The sequence below is a fragment of the Hirundo rustica genome, chromosome 5 (assembly GCF_015227805.2).
Source record: "Hirundo rustica isolate bHirRus1 chromosome 5, bHirRus1.pri.v3, whole genome shotgun sequence".
NCBI classification, from domain to species: Eukaryota; Metazoa; Chordata; class Aves; order Passeriformes; family Hirundinidae; genus Hirundo; species Hirundo rustica.
In genome coordinates this window covers 9992871-10020552 of record NC_053454.1, presented here as the reverse complement: position 1 = coordinate 10020552, position 27682 = coordinate 9992871, and the positions used below count along the sequence as shown (strand labels likewise).

Genomic DNA, 27682 nt, shown 5'->3' with positions numbered 1-27682 from the left:
AGGCTCCCACAAACCGTAAATAGATATGGACTGGGACTAGGAAGTATTTTATCACAATTTGTAGAAATGATGGTGTGTTATAAGCCAAATGACAGCTGAATTTGAAAATGGATGGAAAAAAATGGAGAATAGACATATCTGTGAATGATACAAACAGAACCTATGGCATGAGACATCTCGTAAACTGCCAACAGCTGAGACATCAGGAAGAGAACACCTCGCTGCTTCATCTGTTTCACAGTGTTCTCTTTGGCCATCCATCCCTGTCAGTCATAGAGTATTCTGGATGAATGTGATGGATGTGAACTGGATCCAGTATGGCCCCTCTTATGCTCTCAACTCTTGTTTTGTGTAACTACACCAAAAAGTTTCTCTCAACCCTTTATTTTTAGTTCAGTGCACAGATGCCCACAACAGCACAGTACAGCAATACCGTACAAGTTTCACATTAAAGCTTATCTCCAGTAAATGAAAAAGCTCACTTACTGCTGACACCAATTTAACTCTGGCAGTACTTTCCAAGGAAAAAATTGTCTTTCTTTTCTTTTATACTTGTAAAATGCCTTGAATATGTTAAGGCTAATTACAGGCAATAATCTTGTTCATGATTAAACTTACAAACCTTAAATGGGTTTTCTTACCTCTCCATTTGCTTTACCAATGGGAGAATTGAGAATGAAGTCAGAAGGAGCAAAGACATCAACCAGGGCAACTGCATCATCTTTCAACTGTTTAAAACCAAAAGACATACATTTGACAACTTCTGTAGTTGTCTATGGCTGAAGTACAGAGCAGCATAAAAATTCTTTTTGTAAAGTTCCAGCTTTGATACTTTAAGAGAAATCCACAATAAGTAGAATAAGTACCCTAGATTTTTTTTGTTGTTGTTGTTGTTTGGTTTTTTGGTTTTTTTTTTTTTTGCTCCCAGGGTATCTGCCAAAAGAGACTGTATTTCAAATGTTTTTCTCTTTTACCTAGGGGGGTTTAAGCACATTTTAACCAATATGGTGCTGTTTACACATATAAACACACATACTTTTTGACTTTAAAAACATAATAACCTGATTCTTCTCTGAAATTTTGCTGACCTGCAAAGAATATGTTGCAGTTTGGAAAGCTTTTGTGCTAAGAAAAAAAAAAATCACTAACTAATTCAATAAAGAAATAAAAAGAACTGGATTGAAATATTTCACTGGCTTTCCAATGAAGATTGGAAGGCCACAAATGCTATGGTGTTATTTGGTAGACATATTGTTTTCCATTTATTGATAAATAAATTAAGACTAGGTTCAGGATCAATGAGTCACTAAACTTTACAGAAAATTATTCAGAAACCATTAATGTAATATCCTGCTAACTTACCCCTTGAAGTACAGAATAACCTGATGACTATAAACCATGTATCTCTTTTTTAGCATTTATATAATACATATTTAATCACAATAAACAGGCTTACCCTGTTGCAGAGCTCCAGAATAGCATCCTGAATAAATTTCCCAGGTTGTTGACCTGAAGCATAGCCACCTTAAAAACATTCACAGAGAAGCTTAAACCAGTTCAGATTACACTGATACAAACTTTTTGCCAAGTTCATGAGTTCAGTAGTCAAGACTAAGTACCTGCACCTGTGTAATTGAAGTGACAGTCTCATCAATGAGATGACTGCAAAACTCAATCTAAGCTATGTAGAGCATTTTGCAGTAATGAGCTACACTACAGCATCTTGCTGCCTACCCCTCATCTCTGACACAATCACTGGATCACAGCAAAACCTCTGACCTCTCCCTCATCTCTGAGGTAAGAGAGAGCCTTTTGGGTTAATTATTCACTGCAGCTCCCTGCTCCTGAAAATTTGGTCAACAATGATTGTTTTGGATTAAACAAGCACTGCGAAAATGCTGTAACATGTAAATCGTTGCTAAGATTCCCTGCCCTTTATGGAAGTGACACGCACAGCCCATTCAGGGAGCTGATCTCACCTTGGTAGAGCACAGCCAGGTGTTTACTCAAGGACCAGAGCCCATAGAGAGCGCTGAGATTCCTCAGCACTGGCTGCAGAGCCGCCGGGACGCTGGGATTGTGAGTGTAGTCGTGGTAGCGCTGTAAGGCTGTTTGCTCAATGAAAGCAATCGCCAGAGACCGACAGTAGTACGCCTTAGGAGACAGGGAAGAAGGACACTGAGTAACGAAATACAAAGAACCAGTCCTCAGCCTGTGCAGAATGGAACTGGTCTGGTAAAGTTAGTGGAGTTCTGCTGATTTAGGTGTGATGATCTAGCTTCAGAGATTCTAAGAAACAGTACAAGGAAACACTTTCCACAATGTCTACACAAAGGTTACTTATGAAATGTCTCATGAAATGCCTATTAGAAATAAGTTTGAATGCCTAATAGCAGTGTAATTTGGCAGTTGCACCCAGGCTTTAACGGGATCTAGAAGCTACATCAGAGAGAAGACAATGTAAAAATCAGGTCTGCTGCTTTTAGGATTGTTTAGAAACCTACATGAATCTAAGAAGAAAAAGGTAGGTTTATATTTATTTAATATGATCCAGAGTTTCATAAAGATGATAAAGATCTTTCTATTGAAAAATTATTACAGTCCCTTCAAATAATAAACAAAAATCTGATCATGTCAGCACGAGTGGATTCTGTTGATAGACTGCAATAGATTGCAGCATGTTTTGAAGGAACTATACAACTAATCCTTGCCAACTACCTGATGAGAAAGACAGGTCACCAGTTACTGTTAATGCAGAGTACAAAACCTTAAGTGACTGTATGTACTTACATAGGAACACTTGTCTACCTTTATATACTCCAACTTTGCTATACATGCTGCCATGGAATAGATTTCTGACTGACAACATTCTAGCTGGTGAACTGCAGGGGAATATGATGCCATTGCTGTCCTGGCTGACTTGTTGCAATGATCTAGCTCATGTTTGTTTTTAGTTTGCTTTGTTAAGGTTTGGGTGTCAAATTTTTTTCATGTAGAATTAATTAATTAGAATTAGTTAATTAGTATTAATTATTTTCTTTTACATACTTGTGTTATCCTTGCAAATGCAAGTAGATCCAATGCAGCATGTAAAAATGGCATATTCCAAAGATCACTGTCTCTCTCAACAGAAGCTGCCCAGCGCCACACTCATGTCCAAGCTCAGATATGAACAGCAAAATACACATCAGCTATTCTCTGCAGCATTATGGAGGACTGCCCCCTTACTAGATGGTTTTTTGAGATATGCTAATTCCCCAGTCAGAGTGAAATAAGTCTTAACATCACAAATGAAACATTAAGAATTATTTTCCTGTTGTTCTCCCCTATAATTCTATTTTCCTCTTTACCATTTCCCGCACTTCTCTATTGTTTCTATCAAGCTGCCCTGAAACCAAAATAACCTAGGGATAGGCTAGGAATCTCTTCCAGATCCCCCATAGCATGAACAAATATTTTGTATTAGTCAACCACTGGGATGACAGAAAAGTGTTTCTTCATGCCCAGAAAGTTTTATATCAAATATGTACATGTCTTCAAAGCACAGCTTGTAAATCATTTTCAGATGTTTTTGAGGCATGACATTTAAAATAAAAAGCCCTGCTGTCCTGAAGATGAATTGTTAGGAGAAAAGAAAAACTAATGACTTAAAATATATCAACAACTATCTCAAAAGCAGGTGTGTGCCTGAATCTCTTTGTATTTTAAATATAATATATAAGACAAACTTCATAATTCTGAGCTCACCATTCTCTCTAATGCACTGGCCCCAGCACCAGCTTCACCAAAACCTGGCTAAGTGACAGGCAATCACACTGGAGTTTCTGGCAATTCCCATTCTGACTTGGACCCTGAAGAGTTTCTCTAATAAGCTGCTTCTAGGGTAAAAGCAGGAAAGATTTCCTCCCCTCTACCAGTGTTTCACACAGGTCATCCTCTGCTGAAGCCAGGCTGGGTCTCTCTAGGAGCAGAGTTGAATGTTGACTATTCCTTCCTACTGTTTTTTAGCTTTGCAGATAAGGTAAATGACACTGACCATCTTCAGGGAACTGACCTTTCTCAGTGACAAATGACAAGTGTTCATTCTTTGGATGTGAACCAATTTTTCTCATGGAGGTAGTAGAAGAATCTGGTGAGCTTGGGGATAAATACTGAAATTTGGAGTTAAGCCATTCCTAGCTGTTAAAATTCTCCAGTGAGAGAGTGGATCTGCTATATGTAAATTGTCAATGTTTCCTTTTCAGGTTCCAATGCTGTCAGTCTGGTATCTTTCATGTGTACTTTGCACTATAGGAATTAGAGATGAAAAAGACCTATTAGGTCATCTAGTTTACCTACCTGCCAGAGCAAGATTCTTTCCTACACTATGTATTTGGCCACAAGCGCAGATGGAGAAGTAATAATCAGATGCTGCAGTGTATTTAATACTCACAGATTTAGTCTTCAGAAGCTGTGCTATCAAAATTGCAGACATCACACAGCACATGCCTGCAATTTTTCTGAAGGGAAATATATCCTGAATATATCCTGGAAAACTTCTGCTGATGGTAACTGTCCTTGTGCTATCATGTTCTATGCAATGCACACGGTCAGGTATTAAGTTTTATTAGTCATTTGACTTGCTGCTTTATGGCTCAGGAAATTTTACTTTATGACACAAGAAGATAAAACTAACAGAAACTGACAGACTTGGATGAAAATAAATAAATAAAATAAGAAAGATTAATAAGTATTACCTGACAGTTGTTTTTTGCCTCAAAATCACTTAGTCCAGCCCGCTTCGCCTTATTCATTTTTAGGTCACTTTCTCGGAGCAGGTAGCAAACCAGCCATTTATAAGCTGCTAAAGGAACTATGAAAAAGAAAAAAGCAAAATCCTTAACACTCACATTTATGATGAAAAAAGTCACATGAAAGTTCTACTGAAGTACCAGATCTTGTAACTTGAGATGGAAAGTGAAAGCACTAATTCATCAATCCATTGAGATGCCACTTTGTCCATTAATGTAGATACAATAAATATCTGGGGAGAACAGTCAGATTGTACAGTGGAGACATAACCATGTCTGGCCATACACTGCTTCAAACTGACCCCAAGCTGGATCAGTTTAGACTTCTTACTTGAATAATTTTTTTATTTTATTTTTTTTTTTCCCCCCATATTAAGACCTATGCCTGCAAGGTACGAAGTCTCTTCTGAGAACACAAGAACAGAAGACAGTCCACAATTACTGGAAGCATGTGACATGCAACATCGTTTTCACTGGTGGCTGAATGTAATCACATTTAAATTACTAGCTTTGTACATAATTATGTCATATTTCTAAGAGCATAGAACTAGAATACCCTAGAACTATTAAGGTAAAAAGTTATTCAGCATAAAGTCCTTGCATGAATCCCGCTTGTTTGTTTCTTAGCTGAAGATTTACTGCAGCCTATAGTGTTTACATGCTGCCTAAATTGAGGCATCTAAATTAACAGTCCAGTTTCTAACAGAATGGATCAAGAAACAGATTCAGATATTTTTTAAACTACGGCCTGGTTTCTGCCAGTAGCTTTCAGTAGCTATTACATGAGAGGACAGAACATGTGCTGTTGCTCTCTCATTATGTGTTGGTACTTTTTTTAACTTTTGCATCCAAGGGCCAATCTCGGCTCACAGTGATACAGAAATGGGAACAGCACCTAATGTCATACTTGACTTAATTATAGCAGAGTAAAGCAGGAATACTACAGGGAACTCTTTTTCCACCATAACTCATTTTTCTCTATACAACCAAAAGCAACTGTCAAAAGCAGGCAAATTTCATGCCTTTTCAACATACTTGTAAATCCCTTGTATGGTTTTCTAAAAGAAGCTATTTTAGTCATAGAAGGTAGTGGCAAACAATCTGCTTAGAACATGAAACAGCAATACAGTGGTGAAAATCCCTAACTCAGAGATGTTATTTTAGAGGAACAAAAGAGAAAAAATAATATTTGATTCTATTCTCCATTCCAGAAATGAATTTGGGGAAAATATAATGTATTTTGAAATGCAAACTATGTTCTTAGTAAATAAAAATGCATGTAATACAAAAAATGTCAGCAAATATGACAAATATCTAATAAGCAGCAGAGGCTGAATCTCAAATCTCTGGATCCTTTCCTTTGGAAAGGAATTTAAAATTCTAGAATCAGTTTAATAACAGCAGAAGCCTACCTGCGGAGTCCATGCAATCTTTAGCACTAATGGCTGTGAACTTCCAGCCAAGGATATGATGGTAGTCTTGCAAAAAGTTTATTGTTCCCAAAGGGGATTCAAAAGGAGCTTTATCTGAAATACCAGAGAAAATAAAAATGATTTATGAGAAAAGAAATCAGGCATTTTGGAACTAAAAGCCTATTACAAAGCCATGCAGACACTTGACAGGCCAGATGAAATTAGGCTATAATACTTATTTTATTATGGCATAGTCCAGCCAAAAGAGGACTGGTAGACAAGTGTGGAAAAACCTGACATCACTGTCTGTAATTATTCCCCATAAGATTCAACTCCAACTGCTGAATTTTCCAGCTCTGTAAGATGCTAGTGAAACTCACTGCTGGAAAACTGAAACTAAATCTAGAGAACTACAAGGTGTGGTGATGGATATTGCTACCAAGTCAGATGATATGAACTGTTCCAAGTACAATAAGCAGACTTATGATGACTTTACCAATACAGAGTCACAGAATTATAGAATGGTTTGGACTGGAAGGGACCTTAAACATCATCTTGTTCTACCCCTCCCATCCTGGACAAGGACACCTTCCACTAGACCAGGCTCTTTCAAGCCCTATCCAGCCTAGCCTTGAACAGTTCCACTGATGGGAATGGATTGCATCCATAACTTCTCTCTCCAACCTGTGCCAGTGTCTCATCACCCCTGCAGAGAAGAATTTCTTCCTAACATCTAATCTAAATCTCTCATCTTTTAGTTTAAACCCACTCCTCTTTGGCCTATGACTATCTTCCCATATAAAAAGTAGCTCTCCCTCTTTTTTATAAGTACTGGAAGGCCATAAAGAACCTTCTCTTCTCTAGGCTGAGGCTACCCAACTCTCTCAGCCTGTCTTCGTAGCAGAGGTGCTCCAGGTCACTGAGCATCTTGGTGGCCTCCTCTGGACCCTCTCTAACAGGTCCCCATCTTTCTTTTGCTTAGGACCCCAGACCTGGATGCCATGCTGAGGTAATTTGGTTGAATTAAACTGCACTTCTCAGGTAGTAAGATACAGCTTGACCTGATTAGGGATGGCAAAACATCTAGCTAGCTTCTGCAAGACAGGAGAAAGAATATTTCTTGCAGCAAATATTTCTGTATTGTGAATGTACCATATGATTCAGTCTGAAGCACATTGTTTATACTCCACTTAATTATTAAATGACTGCCCATGGCTTTCAGTAGGAAATTACCTCCTAATTCCATTAGCTACACACTGTTGGGTCTAGCATAAGATTCCACAATGAAAACATACCTCTTATGCAATTCATCCAGCTCATTAAGTAGTTGCTGGTTTGCTGAAGCAGTACATTGTTATCTCCCTCATACGTGCAGTTCGGATCATTGTCATTTCGGATTTCACCCAGACGATTCACTTAAGAAGAACAAGTGCACAGTTTAATGTATTGCAACGTATCAGTAGAAGCTAAGAGAGATTAAACGACTATTCTGTGATAAAATGCAGGAGAGCTGTCTATTCCTGTATGTAAAACTATTGTTACAAACAGATGAGCTTGAAAATTCACTGATTACTTTGTATAGTAAAGATTTTAGTAAAGTGTGACATTAAACATAACGAGAAAAAATTTCATCTATAAAGTCTGCATCTCTATACTTGAAACTGAGACTGAATTACTTGTACAGTCTGTCCAAATGCTGGTGCAGATTCTCTATGAGTTTAGGGAGGTTTTTTTGTGACTTCAGGTATGAAATGAAATTTAAAAATATGGATATGAGGATAAAATACTTTCTAAACACATTGCTAAAATTCAGAAATCATAGCACAACAGCAGCCGAAGAACACATCAAAATAACCATTCTCTTTCTGATCAGTGCATGCAGTATCTGTAACTTACTGGCAAGGTAACCGTGTCCTCCACAAGCTTCTCGGCACTCCTGGGCTGCCTGCTGAGCAGTCCAAGATGCCAGCGGTTTGCTGGCAGCAGATAAAGCATGAATCTCACGTCCCAAATCAGCCTTGGTGAAAAATGAGGAATAACTTTTATAGAAATTAAGCTGGTGACCAGCTAAAGCCATATATATATGTAGTGCTTTATAATGAACAGTAACTGGCAATACAGGCATAAAACTGTCTGAGATCTATATAAGTGCAACACGTATTCTTTGGTGCCACAACTGAGGAACCTTCAGCACCAACTTTCTTATGAGACAGCAATAATTTATGTCAAGAAATGGGCACATGGGTGCATCTTAGCTGTACCAGCTGGCACAGCATTGAGTGAATTAGTTCACCACCTGCCAAGCTTTCCCTCCCAAAAATGGAGAAGCAGGTGGTTGAGGGCCTGTCCAGAAAAAGCTTCTATCCCCTCTGTGACATAAGCAGTACCTCTCTCCCCAGCCAGCAGTAAGGTATTTATTGTCTTACACAGTTTTCACTGATCTTTTAAGCATCAGTTTTGCAAAGAGCAGGAAAACTTTTATGGATACCCTCAGAGACTTCAGAGAATCACAGTAGCCTGCATTTGCACTAACTCTATTGACCTTCCTTTGAAAATGCATTTGGAATTCTGGTTTCTGGAGACAGGGGCTTCATACAGCCAAAGCTTGTTTAACAGCACCTCCTTGATTTGTGTAGTTTGTTTTAAGATCTCCTGTAGAACAAAAGGAATCCATAAGGATTACATTCTTAAAATTTTTAACAATAAGGTTCTTTCCTATCATGACTTTTTCTTGATAGCCATTGCTTTCCCTAAGATAAGTGACTGCACTGCAGACCTCCAGAGATGAAGTATCAGGTAAAAAAATTAAATATATTCTTCTGTGCTTTGTGGAAAGAGGAGAAATTATAATACCCTGCCATTAGTAGAAATTATTTTGTGAGCTTTATTTTATCTGAGAAAAGCTTAAGGATTTAAGTAAGACCTGAGCAATACACAGCCAGTATGTAGGCCCTAAAAGTTTTTATTGCCAGAAATTATAAAAATAAATAAAATTTATATGCTGTAAAAACACAGCACTGAAGTTAATTTGATTAAGAATCAGTCCTGGCACAGAGACTGACAGATTAAACTATTTCCTCTGTAAAGGGATGACTTCAAGTGGGTTGATTGTGGATGAAAAATTCAGCGTTAAGACTCAGAAGTCAACTTTTTTCAGTAAAAATATTTATTTTAATGCATGAATTTGAATTTCAAACTCAAGTAACACTCAGAGAGTCTGTGCAGGAATTAAGATAAGTATATTTTCAGAAAATCTTTGATATATGCTCCCTGTAGAATCATTTAGAACAGTTATAAGCTGAATTTACACCATCATAATATATTTATGATAAAAAAATCTGCAAGTGAACGTAACCTTCAATTCCACAGAAGTCAATAAAACTTTTATCACTCCGTCAAAACTAATTTGAATGCTTTTCCAAATGCAACTTTAATCAGTACTTCGTACGCCCCATATTTCTGAGACTTTGCTCTGTCATTCTGGATTGTAAGAGAGCCTAAGACTTCTAAATAGGCCTTCCATTTAACAGTTTACGGTTTATTATAGTAAGAGCTCATTGAAGAGGAAATATGTAAACATCTCACCTGTCTCTGACTCTTTTGCTTTGTCAACACACCCAGAAAAAACTCAACAAAGTTCTCAAACAGGGACTTTGAGAAATAATCTAAGACATACGCAGCAGCCAGATAAGGTAAAAGACGCCATTGCTGGAAAATAAAAATTAAATTGATTTGATCACAAATTAATATATGTTTTTAATAGTTACTATATTGAACCAATTAGTTGATTTTTACTGTGTTCAAAATGGAGAACTGCTTAATGGAGAAGAGAACAATAACCGCCTATAATGTAATTTAATTACATTTAATTACGTTATAGGTGGTTACTGTTCTCTTTATAAAAGTTAGGCTTACATTGTTTTACTTCTCACATTTAATGTATTTTTGATAAATATTCTGTTAAACCAGGGAAAAAGTTCACTGAAGCTTTGGGGACCAAAGACATATTTTTGCCATGTGTTTATAAAATGTCTGGCATGCCAGGGTCAGTCATGATTCATAAGTTTCTTCAGCATAAATATGACAGAGGTTGCAACCATTTCATGGGGCTTACAAAGGAAAACTGCTTGAAAGTCTTTGTGGTAAAGGAAGAAGGGAATGAGAGTTTCAGCAAGCAGAACCCATGGAACAAGCCAAAACTGGGAAAAATTGAGACTCAAAGAATAGTGGAAAGCAGACCCTGGCTTATTCAGAAATGGTCAAAGGCATCTTCCACCACTTTGTAGAAACCCATGAGATCTTTCAACATTGCAAGGTAAGTGTCAACCTGGAAAAAAGCATCCACACTGCAAGGATCAACTGGGCAGGTTTGTCTTCAGCACTTCTTACATATTAACCTTAATCATTCAGCAGATCTGAGTTTTCCTTTTTTCCCAGTGATTCTATGTACACTTTTTCAGAGCAAAAAGTGGTTTTCATCTGCATAAACTGCAGGTAAACCTTGGTTATAATCCTCTTAAGTCAGTATTAGCTCGAGACTTCTCTACAATCAATGTCATTGAGTTCTTTACGTCTAAAGCATACATACAGGCTACAAATGAGAAACTCAGTGTAGCAACAAAGGAAGCAGTAATATTTTGAAACAAATGCTACTTTCTACATTTGCAGTACTTTCCCATGTAATACATGAAAGATTATAAGACAGTCTTTCTCTTAAAAGGTTACTATTTTAGAAGAAAAACGATTCTAGGTACTTCAGAGAAACATGATTTTTTTTTGTTTTGCTATTCCAAGAACTTACGTTAAAAGCCTGGTCATGCCAGGAGAAGGTTTTGAGTTGGAATGAACCACCACAGCTGTACTCGAATGATGCTTCAGGTGACACAGAAAACTTTAATTTCACTAACTGCAGAGTCACTATTGAGATCAGCAGTAGCGCTGGATGTGAGTTTCATTAGATAGAAGTCTGTAGATTTAATTCCAAAGTATTTACCTGTGTTTGATACTCAAGGACAGGTATTTCTTCATCCTCAGTTGGTCCAAACTGACGGCGAGCTGCTGAGAAGCGAATGGCTATTGCCAAGGCAAGCTTTAAATTGGTCACGGAAAATCCTGTGATCATAATTCTGCCAGAGGACAAGGATCCCAGAGCTGCACTGAAACGTTCTTTAACATCCTGAATGAATAGAAGGCATAGAATGAATGCTGAAGGTAACATTTAATTTTACCCCCATAAAGATGCAACTCGGTAGCAAGATCAGAAGCAATTTTTCCAATTTTGTTTCTTGACTCATTCAGATGAGGTATTCAGGTGAGACTTGGAACAGTCTTGCCTGAACACAGTCGAACTCTAAACTCTTTGGGATCAGTGGGGTCATGCAAAGAGCATGAAGTTCAGTAAAATCAGCAAGGTGAGTTGAGACATCTCTGAAATGCAATTAAAAAGCCAACATTCATACCTCATGTGAAATTGTCAACAGCCTTCTAAAGTTCATGTACCTGCTACTTCCTGACATAAGAGGAAGCTCTGACTCTCAACCTACTTATACCTTTGTATATTTAACAAAACAAGACCTTGTTTCATACCTTGACAGAACTTGAGTACTTCCCCTCAGCTGTGACATCTCCAGCTATATTTAGTATGTTTTCTTTTGGTATCCTGACATTGTGGAACATGGCAAATCTGTTTAAACAAATACACAAACAGTATAAAATCTATGTCTACATAGTCTAAGGTGTGTATGTTACAAAAAAAAAAAGTCACAAGAAAGATGGGATTGTAAAATTATCTCAGGTATGTCAGTGAACTGAAAACAGTGCTCATCAGGCCAGGTAGGCAATTTTAGGAAAGCATGCCTGGGAAAACAAAGACTTTCAGACTCAGAGCAGCGCAATAAATTCAAGAAGAGAATTTGTTCTAACTCTTCTGATTTTTGATTATTTGTTTTAAAAAGATGATGATTACAAAACAAAAAAAACCCCACTTCACTGACTCTAGGAGACCATTTCAGCAGCTTTGTAAGGAAAGAAGCAAAAAATTAATGGAAGGATGAGCAATGTATTCTGGTTGAGGGAAGGGACAAGTAAAGTTACTTATTCGAGACTTTGTACACAGGCTGTTCAACAGGTCCTTTCACTGACACCTCAGAAAGCTGAACTGAATTCTCAGGTGCATGACTTAGGTTGCCTTGGTTGGTACCTCCACTGTTAAAAAGCCTGGGAAGATGAACAACTTCCTTCTGCCACCTAAAATGGGACAGAGCCATTCTCATTCCAAATAATTCCCTGCCTCAAACAATTCTGCAGAACTATATTCTTAACTGAGGTGTTTAGTCCAGTCTGGAGGCTGCTCTGGAATAGAGACACTATAAATTTTTATAATTCTAAAATATAGATCTGTGAGGATCACTCCTACTGCAATACAAATAAGGACGTAGCTGAAACAGTGCCCAGAGAAGCAACCAAAAGGAAAATTTGCCTTTGTTTAAACTCAAATTAGGAATTCTGTTCCCTGAAATGTGGCATCTTAGAAAAGGAAGAGCAGGATAACCCTTTCGAAATTGCAGCACTCCAGCAGCAATAAAGAGGGAAGTTCTTAAGATAGGGAGAATGTCCTGAGTATTCATATTCTTCAGGAAGAAAGTGATGGAACTGTTTCACCCAAATAGGCAACACAATTTGGCACAGTAGCAGCAGTATCAACCCCACTCACAAATAACTCACTACCTAATAGCATTTGAAAAGCTGAATTTGTAATCAAAGAAAATTCCTTTTTCCTGCCAATAAAGGCAGATCTATTTAATATGGCTCACGAGAGCCAGATCTTTCACATTAATAAATTACATAAGGGCTGCATTGCTGCATGTGCTTTTAAATTATGAGTTGTTTCCAAGGAAACATATCTGAATACTGAATTTATTCAGCCTTAGAGATACATAGTATTTTCGGACTTAGACATGGAGAAAGGCGTGCTATCCTAACCAAGAACCAGCTGGCTCAACAACGCTAATAAGTGCTTTGTTAAATGCCAATTTCAGTGAGACTACACTACTTAGTAATAGGAGCAAATTCAGATTTTCCAAAAATCTGATTTCCATCTATGTAGTTATTTTTTTCATATCACTGAAAATAAAAAAATCTCTTTCTAGAAAGTTCTTTTGGCTAAATTCACATTCTCTGCTCCCTATATCTCAAACAGAATCACAACTAAAACTGTACAACAACTGATATTTTTAAGCAATAACATGCATCTCAGAAAGAACTTGAGATTTTTAATTATTATTACTCATTACTTTATTTACAGAAGAGTGTGTGTGGCAAGGTTTAGGTTTCTAGTTTGCATTCTTTTTTCACAGTTGCTGTCTCCATCCATAGAATTCCAGGAAGGTGCTTCCTCCTAGGACCTCACAATGCAAGCATAAGGCAGGAAGCTACAAATATACTCAAACAGTGAAGCAGACACTTATTACTGAAGAATATTTTCCTGACAGGATGACTGCCAGCATCAGCACACCAGGAGCTCATCAATGGCACTTTTTAACAAGCCATTAGAGAAAACAAGAATTTAAGAAAAAAACTGAGTGATGAAAGTAAGGGAGCTCCATGAATGTTTATAAGGATCCCTCCCAAGTAGTAAGGGATGAATGGAAGAAAGCAATTAAATATTATTTTAAAAAGCTATTGAGTGGGTGGTAAAAACTGGAATTATAAGCCAGACTAAAGGAAGAGTTGACCTAACAGAGAAATGATAGAATCTTTGGTGCACATACTAGGACAGTATTTCAAAGGGCTCCAGCTCTTGGGCTTTCTCTCTGCAAATACAGATCTGGAACATGCTAAGCCTCATATGTGATGAATGGTAAGATTTCATGGCAGCATTCACAGTCATTAGGCTGGAAAACACCTCCAATATCAGAGGACCAACCATTATCCCACCAGCACTGTGTTCACCACTAAACCATGTCCCCAAGTACATACACACATCTCCTGAACACTTCCAGGGATGATGATTCCATCTCTTTTCCCTGGGCAACCTGTCTCAATGTCTGAACACTCTTTCAGTGAAGAAATTTTTTCCAGTATCTAACCTAAACTTGCCCTGGTACAACTTGAGGACACTTACTTTTGTCCTGTCATTTGTTACCTGGGAGATAATGACAATGAATAAAATGGCAAATTATCCTGTTAGGTGTTGTGTTTTCCACTGCAGTGATTAGTTCAATTCACTGAGCAAAGTTGTGCAGTTGTAGAAAATTTGTATATTGACCTATGTTTGAGACTCAAGTGTTCATAAAAAGCAAATTGAAAGCAACTACTTTATAAATCTATATACCAATTGCCTACTTTTAGGAATTCCAAGCCTAGTCATAATGAGCATGTGACAGATGTGTGCTGAACAAAACAGCTCCCAAAATGACCTAAACAATTGTACCCACTTTCACTTGCTGTAATACAATCCCAAATAGTTAAATCGAAGGGAAGTCTTCTGTTGGAGAGAGTGAAAAGCCCTCAAGAAAGTTTTGTTATAATCTGTCTGACATAAATATAAGGAAGCTAATTCTGTACCACATAAAAGGACCTAAAATTACTATGATTATAAACTACAAGCACACCCTTCTTTAATAACTTCTTTCACAGCTAGTGAACCAGAATACTGAATTTCCTATCATTATATGAAATCCTATTTTCCTAAAATCAAAATGAATTCAAGTAACAAGTTTTTAAAGTTTAGATTTTTCCCTTGATACTATCCATTACAGATATATTATATAAAGATGTGCATCTGCATATCAGATGGCAAAGACTTTAAGAAGCAAAGCAGAGTGGCAGAACTAGCAATTAAAAATTCAACAGAAAATTTCCATGTGTAAAGAAATAAGATATTTTGCCTATAAGCACAAGTGTTGAAAATAAAAGCAGAACCTTGCAGGACTGGTGGTTTAAGTGACCTTGTGAGATTGCTGCCAACTGCTGTTACACTCCTTCTCCAAGAACTTTGCTATTGGGAATTGTTAGACATACTGGCCAATTGGAACTTGATATTGGAACATATTAAAAATAAATAGTTAGATTTAATGAAGTCAATGATCACGTTTTTAATGGTTATTAGCCTAGAAAGGGTAGACTTGGCCCACATCTGTCAACGCATTTAGGGGGAAAATCTCCTTAAAGAATTGAAGAAATATCTTACAATAATGGAACTGTATACACAGTCATGGGGATATCATGTACCAGCAAGTTTGGAAAATGGCTAAATTTCACACAGTGATGACAAGACCAGAGGTTTGAAAGCTGCCCTACTTAGGGCCTCTTCAGCACAGCAAATAGCATGACTGAGATTAAGACCTCTCAGCAAGACAGACCGACAGCTGTCACTAAATAGACATCACAGGGCTCTACAGCAATGTGCCATTTTGCATCATGTAGACACATTTTTTACCACAGATTTAAAAAAAAACCCCAAAACTGTATCACACAGATTTCTGCCAAGAGCAGCTGAGCAGAGTGAAGTGCCATTCCAATAGTAGCATTCTTGTTTGGGTTCTTTGGCCAGTAGTTGAGGGAACATTTCAAACTAAGTTAATCTCACTGACTTTAAATCATGCAATAGTAATTCATCTGGTGTGCAGTAATGCTGATAAAAGAGGAGCAGCTGGAAAAGCTACGAGCTCCTTTTGCCAGAACTAAAGTAATAAACTGTTACCTATAGTACAAATAGCTCAAACATGCTTTGGTGAACTTCAGACTCGCTAAAATGCCTTTTCCGCCTGCTTTTGTTACTGACTACATTAGAGATGGTACAATCATCTCTAATGCCAGCCTTCCAGCCAGAAACAGAAAGCAGGTGAATGGTATTGGAAGGCTGTTTATGGGATACAGTAAACCTTGGGAAGAATAACATTTCAGAGGTTTGATGCAAAACTTGCAGAAGGAAAGAAAACTGCCACATATCCTAGACTGATGCTCATAGAAAGGTTAGAGCAGAAAAGAATTACAGTGAAACGGGAAAACTGCATGGCAGTATTTTAATTTTATTTTCTACAATCAAGGCTCTAATCTAAGAATGCAGCTCTGTACAGTAATGCCCAACAGCAAGGATAAAACAACATAGCACTTTATAGGCCTCCTAATGCTGACCTAATGGACTTCACAGGCACACAAAGACCCACTCACACCAAAGCTCTTACAGTCCAAGTGCCAGTGTTGTGAGGAGCTCTGGATGTGCAGACTCCTGCAGCTGTTGAGAGCTGACAGAGCTCTGCTAAGGAACAAAAATGGTTGGTTGAAGTTCACTGCAGATGTGAGGCTGTATTTCTGCGGGTCAAAAAACAAAATCTTCCTTTTCCCATTTTCATCCACATCGAGTGCTTTTCACTGTGAAGCAGCTATGGCTGTAGAGTTTAGAGGCACATGAACATGACAAAAATGAGGGGATAAGGCAGCACCCTGCGGCAATGTGACCACAGCCTAGTAAGATGTATGTACCCACACAGCGTCCAACCCTGACTGCAGAAACTGCATGAGGAAGGCAAAGCAGGGAAATGTCAATGATTCAGCTGCAAAAATCATGGCTTTAATTTAAACTGTAAACATGCAAGAAGATGTCTTTGCAAAATACCTAGTTTTATCTGTGGAAGTGGCACTTTTCACAAGGAACAAACTATTCATGCTATATTCAGATAACATAAATACAGGCCCAGGCATTTTAACATTCTTTTTTCTTCTATAGCCACTTAATTGCTATTGCAATTGTTTGAAAGTAAGTGAATAAAAAATACTAAACAAGCCCAAGCTTGTTTATTTCGGAAGCAGGACTGATTTTTACACTTGATTTCTTACCTCTCTGTTCTTTTTTCTGTACCTAAACAGCCACTCCCTAAGGCCTTGCAGTGAATGAGGCCTGACAAATTAACTGACTGAAGACAGCAAAAATTTATGGGATTTTTTTCATTGGTTTTCAGGAAGTTCCAGTTCCCTAGATGAGTCCCCTACAGCTACATAAATGTTCATCACAGCACAAAGGAAAAGGCAGTCTGGAAACAGAAGCAAATAATTAAAGAAGCTGATTATGGATATTATCTTCACCGAACTACAGTTTCAGATTGAAAGATGAAGCTCCAAGGACCAGTTGGGCTTCAACCATGTATTACAGCTCTATCTTCCTAAAGAAAAAACTCTGACAGTTGTGAAATCTAAATGAGCATGAAGAGAATAAATGGTAGAAGACAAAAATTACTAGACTTTCGTTTGTTCTGCCCTTAAACTAGCAGCAGCAGAATCATAATGTATTATTGGCAGTCATACTGAAATAGTAACAAAGAAACAAATTATGAGTTCACCATTTAAGAGCAATTTGTAAAGGCTTGGAAATCATGTGATGTATCCCATCTTTGACAAGATGGGATACATCACACTATTGACAATATACAAGGAGTTACAGTGAGGGCTTTCTGAAGCATCTCTTTCCAGAAGAAATTCTTTTACACAATTTTCTGTCCAACAAATCCCCTTTATCCATTTCTTCTTGGGTATTTTGTTTTGTTCTCAGTATTCGGAAAACTGAATCTGACCTCACTGATTGGTAGAGAACATCTGAACCTGCTGAACATCTTAGTGTGTTGTATGTGTGCAAAGATTGACCACATTTTAAATGAAAGGCTGTTAAACAGCTAATAAACCCCATCAGTTTTCCCAAGCCCACAATCATCATTAGATCCAGTTAATAATTCTTCCTCCAGAATGACCATTTTCTCTCCTACAAAGACTAAAGGTAAAATGGCAGTTTCATTTCTCTAGTTCTTCCCTTACAAAAGGTTTTATCTGCTCAGCTGTATACATGTTATCAGTGGACACAGCTGAAAGACAGGCATGGTAAGCACCACTTCAGAAATATAATAATAGCTGCTTTTCCACTCTTCCCCATGCAGATTCACTTGGGCATCATTTCCGTCTCTGGAGAGTGGAAAGCAGAAATCTGCTGCTAGTTAAAACTCGACATGAAACTGGTACACCACCAATGCAGTGTCAATCATTTACTGATGTACAGTGAAGTAATGAGTAATTTGGGCAATGCTCCAGTTCCAGTAGCTAAGGTACAACCTTCCCTCCACGCCTCCCCCCACCCCCCCCCAAAAAAAAAAACCAACAAAAAAACCTCACACCAAAGGAAGGAAAGAGAAATGCAAATCAACACATAGCCCAGCTCTTGCTTTATGTGTGTGTCACCTCCCCACTCCTTACGCCTGCCATGCATTTTACCGAAATCCAAGATACTCAGGGATTTTTTCATTAGGTTTTTTTTTTTCTCAGCTACTACCATTTTGGATCCTCAGTGATCAGCATATTTCAAAGACTGCCAGAGCACTAACAAGAGTTGGACATTTAAATATTATAAAATAAAGACAGAAGCATTTGTATCCCCCAGTGGCAGTCTGATTGAAGTTTGGTAACAAAACACAAAACCAGCCTAAACTCTCCGTAAGAAAAAGCAGAGTTCTGTTTTAACTCCTTTATGTATCGATTACACAAGTTATTGTAAATTTCCGAGAAAGAGAAAAGTATTTTAAAATATTTTACCGTGATTTTGGTTTGTTTTGGTTTTTTTTTTTTTTTTTTTTTTTTTTTTTTTTTTTTTTTTTTTTTTTTTTTTTTTTGGAGCAGCTGAAGTTAACAAATGGAACTGTCTATATGGAGTGTCATCATGCAGCACTTACAGGATGGCCAGGGTATCAGACCCAGCCTGCATGGGTTTAGGAAGTGTAGGGGTCATGTCTGACCAACCTGGTCTCCTTTTTTGACCAGGTGACCGACCTGGTGGATGCAGGAAGGGCTGTGGATGTTGTCTATTTGGATTTCAGCAGGGCTTTTGACACTCTCCCACAGCACACTCCTGGATAAGCTGGCAGCCTGTGGCTTGGACAGGAGCACTCTGTGCTGGTTAGGAACTGGCTGGATGGCAGGGCCCAGAGAGTGGTGGTGAACAGTGCTGCATCCAGCTGGGGCCAGGCACCAGTGGTATCCCTCAGGGGACTGTGCTGGGACCAGTTCTGTTCAATGTTTTTATTGATAACATGGAAGACAGTATTGAGTCTTTCATTAGTAAATTTGCAGATGACACTAAGCTGAGAGCATGTGTTGATCTGTTGGAAGGTAAGAGGGCTCTGCAGAGAGATCTGGAACAGTTGGATGGATGGGCAGAGCCCAACAAGATGAAGTTTAATAAGTCCAAGAGCTGAGTCCTGCATTTTGGCCACAATAACTCCCTGGAATGTTAAAGGCTGGGGACGGTGGCTGGCCAGTGCCCAGGAGGAAAGGGACCTGGGGGTGCTGGTGCCAGCAGCTGAACATGAGCCAGCAGTGTGCCCAGGTGGCCAAGAGGGCCAATGGCACCTGGCCTGTATCAGGAATGGTGTGGCCAGCAGGAGCAGGGAGGTCATTCTTCCCCTGTGCTCAGCACTGATCAGACCACACCCTGAGTATTGTGTCCAGTTCTGGGTTCCTCAGTTTGGGAAGGACATTGCGACATTTGAGCACATCTGGAGCAGGCAACAAGGCTGGTGAGGGGCTTGGAACACAAACCCTGTGAGGAACAACTGAGGGAGCTGGGGCTGTTTAGACTGGAGAAAAGGAGACTTAGAGGTGACCTTATCACTCTCTACAACTTCCTGAAGGGTGGCTGTAGACAGCTGGGGATTGGAATCTCTCCAGGCAGCAACTGACAGAAGGAGAGGACACAGTCTCAAGCTGTGTCAAGGGAAATATAGGTTGCGTATTAGGAAAATATTTTTTATGGGAAGAGTGATAAAGTACTGGAATTGTCTACCCATGGAGCTGGTAGAGTCACCATCCCTGGATGTGTGTAAAAAAAGACTGGACGTGGCACTCGGTGCCATGGTTTAGTTGAGGTGTCAGGGCATGGGTTGGACTCTATGATCTTGGTCTCTTCCAGCCTAGTGATTCTGTGTGAAAGACCTGCAAACACACTTCTAGACATTCAAATTATGAAACCATGAGAATTATTTGTAAAGATCATTTTAGAAATGGATTTACACTGCAAAAAGTCCCACATCAGCTCTGAAATTCTTTCTCTTACTAAAAACATTACACTCTGCGTTAGCAGGAAACCAGCTTTCAGCCAAACAACCCAAGAGATTGTTTTTCAAAGCCAGAATGGACAACTACAATTAACTACTCTGTTTTCTTATATAGCATAAATCAACAGCATTTTCCAAGGAGGCTCTGGAATTTCTTCTCCATGACCGTCATTAGCGTTCAGGAACTTAACTCTCTGTATCCATATTGAAAATTATTAGCATAAATTTCTTGAAGCACAGGAACAAAATCAAACATCTCTGTCAGAGATGTCAGACTCTGATCCCCACTGTGACCACATATCCTGAGTGTAACTACATGGAAATAGACCTGATTTACTAAGTGTTCGTGGTAGTTGAACCAGACTTCACACACACATTCAAAAAAACCTGGCAATGCATGTAGTGGAGACTAATACTTGCAGTCACAGCATGAGGGAAGGTTTTCTCCTCTCCACATAGAAGTTCATGCTTTCTCTGGTGTAAACCGGAATGTAGGACGGCTAAATGGCCAAGGAGGACACCTTGACAAGGCAGTATCTGGTGAAATATCTCCCTGTGGATGCTGGCATTTTTCAGATCATGCAACCAAGAGTTCATTTTCTAGGGTGACATGGCTTGTCTCTGCAAACAAATGCAGAACTTCCTCTCCAGTCCCCATCCAGACCTTCGTGTACCTCTGAGAGTGGACATCTACAAACCCTGACACGACAGCTCACTGTGAGCAGGAAGGCTGCAGAACAAAACTTGGTTCCCTGGTTCTTGAGAACAATGTTGGCTTGCCTCTAATCTTAGACCTCTCCAAAAATAAAGTAGCTGAGGTAGCTCAGGAACACAGGCCCCTGGAGTTTTTAGCTGAATGAGGGGTATCTATGGGTAACCTTGGGCTCCCTCATCCTTCTCTCTTAATCTGCAAGTGCTGTCTTAAGGTTTCTAATAGAGGGACTGTCTTAATGCATACTTAAGTGATCTATATCCATGATTGGGGCTCTTTGGGCACTATTGTTTGAAGAGAGTAATTTTTTTTAAAACAACACATATGAAGTAAACAGGAATGCCCTACGACTGCTTTAAATGACATATGATATCAACTAAGAGAAGGTACTCCATCTGAAATTAAGACAGGAAGTCACTGGTATCTCATTTAAAAAAGTCTTTTATGGATTATAATTTCAAATTATTCAGTTATTACTAATATTTTAAGAAATACTCTATTTTCCCCAGTAGATAACGGAGAAATAGATTTAAAATTATGTACATTTTAAAGTCACATAACAAGCATACTCTTCTTTCCCGTGTTGCACATAAATCTATATTGCAATATAAGAATGAACAGCAAAATTTAAACACTTCTACAGAAGTACTAAATTGAATAACATTTAGATTGCTCAAGTCCATGCTGCTGTGCCATCTGCTGGCTACTAGTCTGTAATGCAGAAGCAGGAAAAAATACCAACCACACCTTAAACATGCCTCTTTTCCAAGTTTTTCTCAGAATTTTCCTCTATAAATTAATCTTGGGTTGTTTCAGGTGTTTTAAATTTATTTCTTCTGTGTCTTTGGGAAACACAGAATCAATGACAATGAGTTAAATAACCAAAAAATTCCTACAACTTTCTGGAAAGACAGTCAAAGCCAGAATATTTGAAACCAGGATACTTTAAGATGTCTATACTGTGTTTACTGCTATTGTCTGTTTTGAAGGACAATACCTAAATCTGTAACAAACTGAAACAACACAAAGAAGCAAATTTGAGGCATAAAGAAGTGAAACTCTTCTTCACTATTTAAAGTTTATGTCTTTTTATAGAGCTATGTAACAAATGCAAGAGTTTAAATAATTTTTACACAATGACTATTTTAATGAAGAAGTCTACCTCTGTTTCCTCACTGTATCTCCTCCCCATCAGACACCTTTGGTTACTAAAGTAGACACAGAAAGGCCCTTGGAGTCCATGACTAAGAAATTGAGCCAGGTACTTTTTTTATTTCAACTGTACACACATAATATAGAAGAAAATAACTAGCCTTCTCTTTCTTGGCTACAGCCTAGAAATCCCATGGTTTAAAAAAGATACATAGTTTCTCTCTTCAGTCTTATTAATCTTAATCTTTACTGAAGATAAACTTTGTCTGGGGACCACCACTAGCCTTCCTGTGGGCTAGAAATCAACAGAAAAAATAATTAAAGTCTTACACCCAGATGGGTGCAGAGGCTGATAAAATTCTTTACTTAGAACTTACTATATTTTTTTCCCCATTATAATTGTTGTAGAGTCTGTAACTGCAGACTGCCTGGGGATATTCACAGAATACCAGGAGCACTTCACATTTTAAAGAGTGAGAAAGGCTGAAAGGCTGTTTATTCAGATAGAAAACACTAAAATTCAAGATCTTTGTCTGTTTGTTTTTTTTTTTTCAGAAATATCAACAATTTAAAACCACTAGTGAACACTTCAAGAGTAAAGACAGAACGTACACAGGGGGATCTCTGCACCACTACATTGTGATATAACCTAGATTTTTTTCTCTTTAAAATGTATTGACTTACCCATTATCCAACCCATTCTGCCCAAGTTTCTTTCCTACGTCACCTACCATCACACCTGGCATTGGTAGGAGAGTTTTTGTATCTCGAATCTATAGAGAAGTGAAACAAAACATTTCAGTAATGGAACAATGAAAGTTATTGGCTGAATTTTTCAAGGGTTGAAAATATTCCCAACTGTACCCTGTTATTAATGATAAAGAGATATCTCTGTTTATTTCAAGCACATAACCCTGGATATAACTTGTATATATGCATCCTCTCATTCAGGACATAGATACTTGAATGAAAATTACCTTGGAAGATGACACTATTTACATCGCTGTGTTAAATATCCCTTAACACTGATGACTTCTCTCATCAGACTACCACAGAAACCTCCTTCAGGTGTACACAGACACAGCAGAAACCAATGGAATTGTTATGTAACAATCAACTTGAGATATTCCCTGATTCTGTAATAAACTTTAGTTCAGCCTGGAACTAGTTCATCTTGTTATGTACAAATTTTCTATTGCACCGACATATTTTCTGATGCCTTTGATCATGCACATCAGCCTGCAGCACTGGCAGACACAAATCATCTTAAGCCCTGTGCAAGACTTTCAGGACTTCATACGACAGAAATGAGTTCTAACTATATAAGTACCATAATCATCTGGAGACTTTTCGGAAGTTTTTGCAGAAAACTGATAGTATAAAACTAGCTCTACAACCTTCATAAAATCAGTGAACCTTTAAAAAAAGTATCCTGGTTACAACTGCAATAAACTGTGAAGGCATTAAATAAAGAATCTGCTGGTCAGGTATAAATAACAGCAAAACAAAGTCTTTTTGACTTTGAATCCATTTTCCCCCCAAAGAATAAAAGGATTAGCAATATTTCCACCCTACCTGTACAAGAAAGGAATGTATTCCTTGGCACTTTCCATCAGGAGTATAGAGCTGGGCAAACAAAACCGCATGAGTGGCATGTTTCCCCATATTACCAACCCAGAACTTTGCAGCTTCAAAGTCAGGTGTATTGATGACAAATTCCTGTAGCCGAGAAAGAAAAAAAAAAAAAATATAAAAATAATAAAAATCAGATCACAGCTATTTTTTTTATCATCCTGGCAATGTTTTGAAAACATTCATTAATGGCCAAGATTTATTCTGTACTGCATTCCAGCACCTGAGATCTCTCTTATTGTGTTCAACTTTGGAGAGAACACATGTAGTAAGGAAAAAAATTTAGAGCTCAAAAAGCTCATTACCTCATTGTAAAGCCTGAAACTAAGCTTTTTTAATTGCTCATTTAAGCAGTTAAAAAAAAGGCAAAGCAGATTAATGGACTGGGAAGCATTTCCTAGATTTTAGGTTAGAATGAGCTCTGAGTTCAAGAACTGAGAGAGCTGTTTTCAGCTGTGAGAGCTAAAGTCTATGCAGGGACCAACTCCTTCTTACACAGTTTTGTATGGAAAGGAAGCCTGGTTGACAGTGTGTCAAGGACTAACCTGAGTGCTGGGATCAAATGCGGCTGTAGTCCGTATGCCTTTGGTGTTAGTTCCGTGGCTGAGTTCAGTCAGAGCAAAACATCCAAATATCTAAATAAGGAGATACAGGGCACAGTTCAAGACCATTTTAGTACATTAATTAAAACTGCAAGACTTTCCAATGATTTCAAATCCAGCTATTTGAGAGTAACTTGGCAAAAAAACCCCAAAACAAAACAGGAAGTGATAAAGAGCAACAAAAGAAGCACAGAGCTTAGTTTAAGTGCACTCAGAATATTTATCTTGCAAAATCAAAGAGAGTCTGGCCAGACAGTGAATGCTGCCCACATGACCTAGACTGGAGAAACTGTTCAGGATTGGCACTTTCTGTACCAGACAGGCTGCATTTATTCTACAGAGTACTTGGTCCTGAGTCCTCACTGAACTCCATGTGGTGTTTCTTTGGCATTAAGACATTATTACTTTCCATTTTATAGCCTTAGAATGGATTTTTTATGGGAACATGTCAAGTTTAAATGTATCCTAGTAGGATACTCTTAAATGACTCTGGACAGAGCCTAAACTGGTGTAATGTCATCTATATTACCTTTTGGGAGAAGTTCCCAAATTTCGTGTGCATGTTAACTTGGACAGACTAAAATATATCCAGGAACTGGTTTATGAGCTAGTAGTGAGGACAGTCAGAGCACAGTGCTTGAATATGCTCCATGGACTTTTCTTTTGCTATATGTAGAGAGATCAGAAATAATACAAAACTGCTAATAGTGACACAGTTCTAACAGTGTCCATTTCTCATAAATTGTTAGAAAAAATTACCTCCATGCTATAAGTTTGTTTCAAAATGTGTGCAAATCTCTTAGAAGCACTCATAATTGGACCTGCAAATACCTGTAAAAACAGAATAATGAACGAAATCAGTGCCCTGTGATGAAAAACACAAATTGCACATGATTTTTAATAGTGATGCCCAGTAAAGAGACCAGGGGAAGTGGCCTGCACAGTAAACTATAATTAGACTATAGTTGAGGGCGTAAGTCAGGATTTGATCAGGTCAAGACCCCTTTACAGATGACTTGTCCCAGCTCTAACCTGTTCAAGCCTTCATTACAAACGCTTAAAAATACTTTCCACTTGTCCTTAGTGATGTTCACTTGAGCAAAGGAAAACTTAAATACTAATTTAGTTCATTTTACTGCAAACAGACTGGGAACTGAAGGTAGCTGCTCAGGATCAAATAAGAATGCTAATTTGAAAGTTACCTTCAGTTTTCATATGGATATTCACACAAGAAAACTCCTCAATGCTCCCCAGCTAAGTGAATAGTATTAATTAATAATCAATTCAACTGATAATATTTGACCAGTTATATTGAGCATTATTTGTGAGAGACCCATCTGGGAAACAACTGATTAATAGAATTCAGCCAATAATGTCAGTGAGAAATTTTAAACTACTTTCCATTCCCTCTGGATTCTGCCCTTCATTAAGACACTGGGGCTTAGAGCAGGTAAGTTTCTGCAAATCTTCAGCCAACACACAGCCACCAACAACCAAGTTATTTGGCTGCCCAGTGAGAAATTTTAAACTACTTTCCATTCCCTCTGGATTCTGCCCTTCATTAAGACACTGGGGCTTAGAGCAGGTAAGTTTCTGCAAATCTTCAGCCAACACACAGCCACCAACAACCAAGTTATTTGGCTGCCCTAGAGAGGAGGCAGAAGACTAAACAAAAGAAGGCATCAAAATTTTTTTCTGTATCTCTGTCTGTCCTGTTTCACCTTCACTTTCCAGGTGGGATTCCAGTGGAGACAGGTTTAAGAACAAACATGAGCCACAGCTCTCTGACTCTTCTTAACAGTTAATACCGTTTTTGAAAAGAAAAGAGGAGGAAAAGATCAAGTTTTCATGAAATAGGCATAAAGCCACAAACTTAAGTATTAAGTATTAGAAGTTATTTGAAACACACACCCCTATAGCTCTTGAACTGTACTTACACCGGAATGTAAGACAAACTGAAGACATGGAGACCAATCGTACATTCCTAAACAGAGCACCATGTTAAAGGATCTTAATGGGTTCTCCAGAATCTCTTGCTGAGTAAGAAACTCATACTCAAAGAATCTTTTACAGCGCAGGAATGTCAGCTCCCGATATTTCTCATGGCACAAATCTTCTCCAGGATGATGTGCAAAGAGAGGATCATTTTCCAGAGCAGAGAAGAGTCTATTCTTGGAGGGGAAAAAACTGACATGAGACTATTAACCTAAAAGCATTAACAAAAAGTTAACTTTCCTCTAGAATAAGACTGGGTCTCAAACTACAATCATTTGCTGGAAGGTATAAACTTAAAAACCAGAAATTCTTGAGAATTAGAAAATATATTTAAATGGTTTGTCATATATACAGCTCATGCAGCTAAATTTTATGACATCTCATTCACCATGAAGTGATTCACTGATTCACTCTGGATCTACAAGAACAGTATGGTAAAACTTATTTGCTTTGTGTAGCAGCTTCCCTATCTCAATATACAAAGCTGCTGGTAGAATCTAAGAGACAAAAGTCCCTCAGTCTGAGGATAAAGGTAAAACTCCAGAGCTTACATTCAGTTACAAATATGCCATGATGGTAAAGCCATTAAGCTACCACAACTGCTTTGTTCCCAGATGAAAATAAAAAAAGGCTCTATTTAATGGAACCATCATATGCAGCCCTTCAATATGGGGATGTGCATCTTTTAAGGTTGTATTTCGGATCCTTTTTGTATTAGATAATATATTATGGTGCTTTTTTATCCCAGAGCTAGGTGTCTTTAAGAAGATAACCACATCTTCTTAAATATCTTTTACATAAGAAGGAAGAAACTCAAACTTCCTGTGCTTTCCTTTGAAAGGCAGTCATTCCCTTTCTCTGTGTAAACAACCATACATGCCTACACAGCTTTGAAACTCCTTCAGACACAGAGAACTTGTGGGGTTTTTTTGTGCTCCAACACACACCAGTCAGATGCAGAACTAGGCCTTTTTGATTTCTCTGATCTACCTGCTAGGATTTTTATAATTATGGTGAAGATTCAAGATTAGCTTAAATCCTTGTAAACCTACACCACCTTCAGAAAGCTAGTTCTTTCTCCTCCTGTATCTCCAAGTCATGCATTTCCACACCATCTCTTGTATTGCAGTTAATCTCTTTTCTTGGTAGGGTTAGCTTTCAGCAAGGTTCACATGCTAATCTCCAATTGCAATGCCACATATGCATTAATGCAAGCACAGAATATCACAGGAAATTAGGTCAAAGTAAGACAGAAATAGTTTGACGGTGGCTTTAACTTAGCTCTGCATAAGTG

At 38.2% G+C, this 27682-nt stretch overlaps 1 protein-coding gene across 2 annotated transcripts in view; it reads right to left on the bottom strand.

Moving 5' to 3' along the window:
- ACOX3 (acyl-CoA oxidase 3, pristanoyl) overlaps nt 1-27682 on the bottom strand; it is a 74477-nt gene that overhangs the window by 43898 nt on the left and 2897 nt on the right. For both annotated transcript variants that reach the window (XM_058420527.1, XM_040063876.1), the window contains exons 3-17: nt 26331-26564; nt 25153-25224; nt 24337-24426; nt 23735-23878; nt 22844-22932; nt 11789-11885; nt 11196-11378; nt 9788-9910; nt 8099-8219; nt 7498-7617; nt 6203-6316; nt 4737-4852; nt 1980-2154; nt 1457-1524; nt 642-728 (exon numbers count right to left, since the gene is read on the bottom strand). In XM_058420527.1, coding sequence (XP_058276510.1) covers nt 642-728; nt 1457-1524; nt 1980-2154; nt 4737-4852; nt 6203-6316; nt 7498-7617; nt 8099-8219; nt 9788-9910; nt 11196-11378; nt 11789-11885; nt 22844-22932; nt 23735-23878; nt 24337-24426; nt 25153-25224; nt 26331-26564 — 1833 coding nt within the window. The remainder of the gene's footprint in view (nt 1-641; nt 729-1456; nt 1525-1979; nt 2155-4736; nt 4853-6202; nt 6317-7497; nt 7618-8098; nt 8220-9787; nt 9911-11195; nt 11379-11788; nt 11886-22843; nt 22933-23734; nt 23879-24336; nt 24427-25152; nt 25225-26330; nt 26565-27682) is intronic.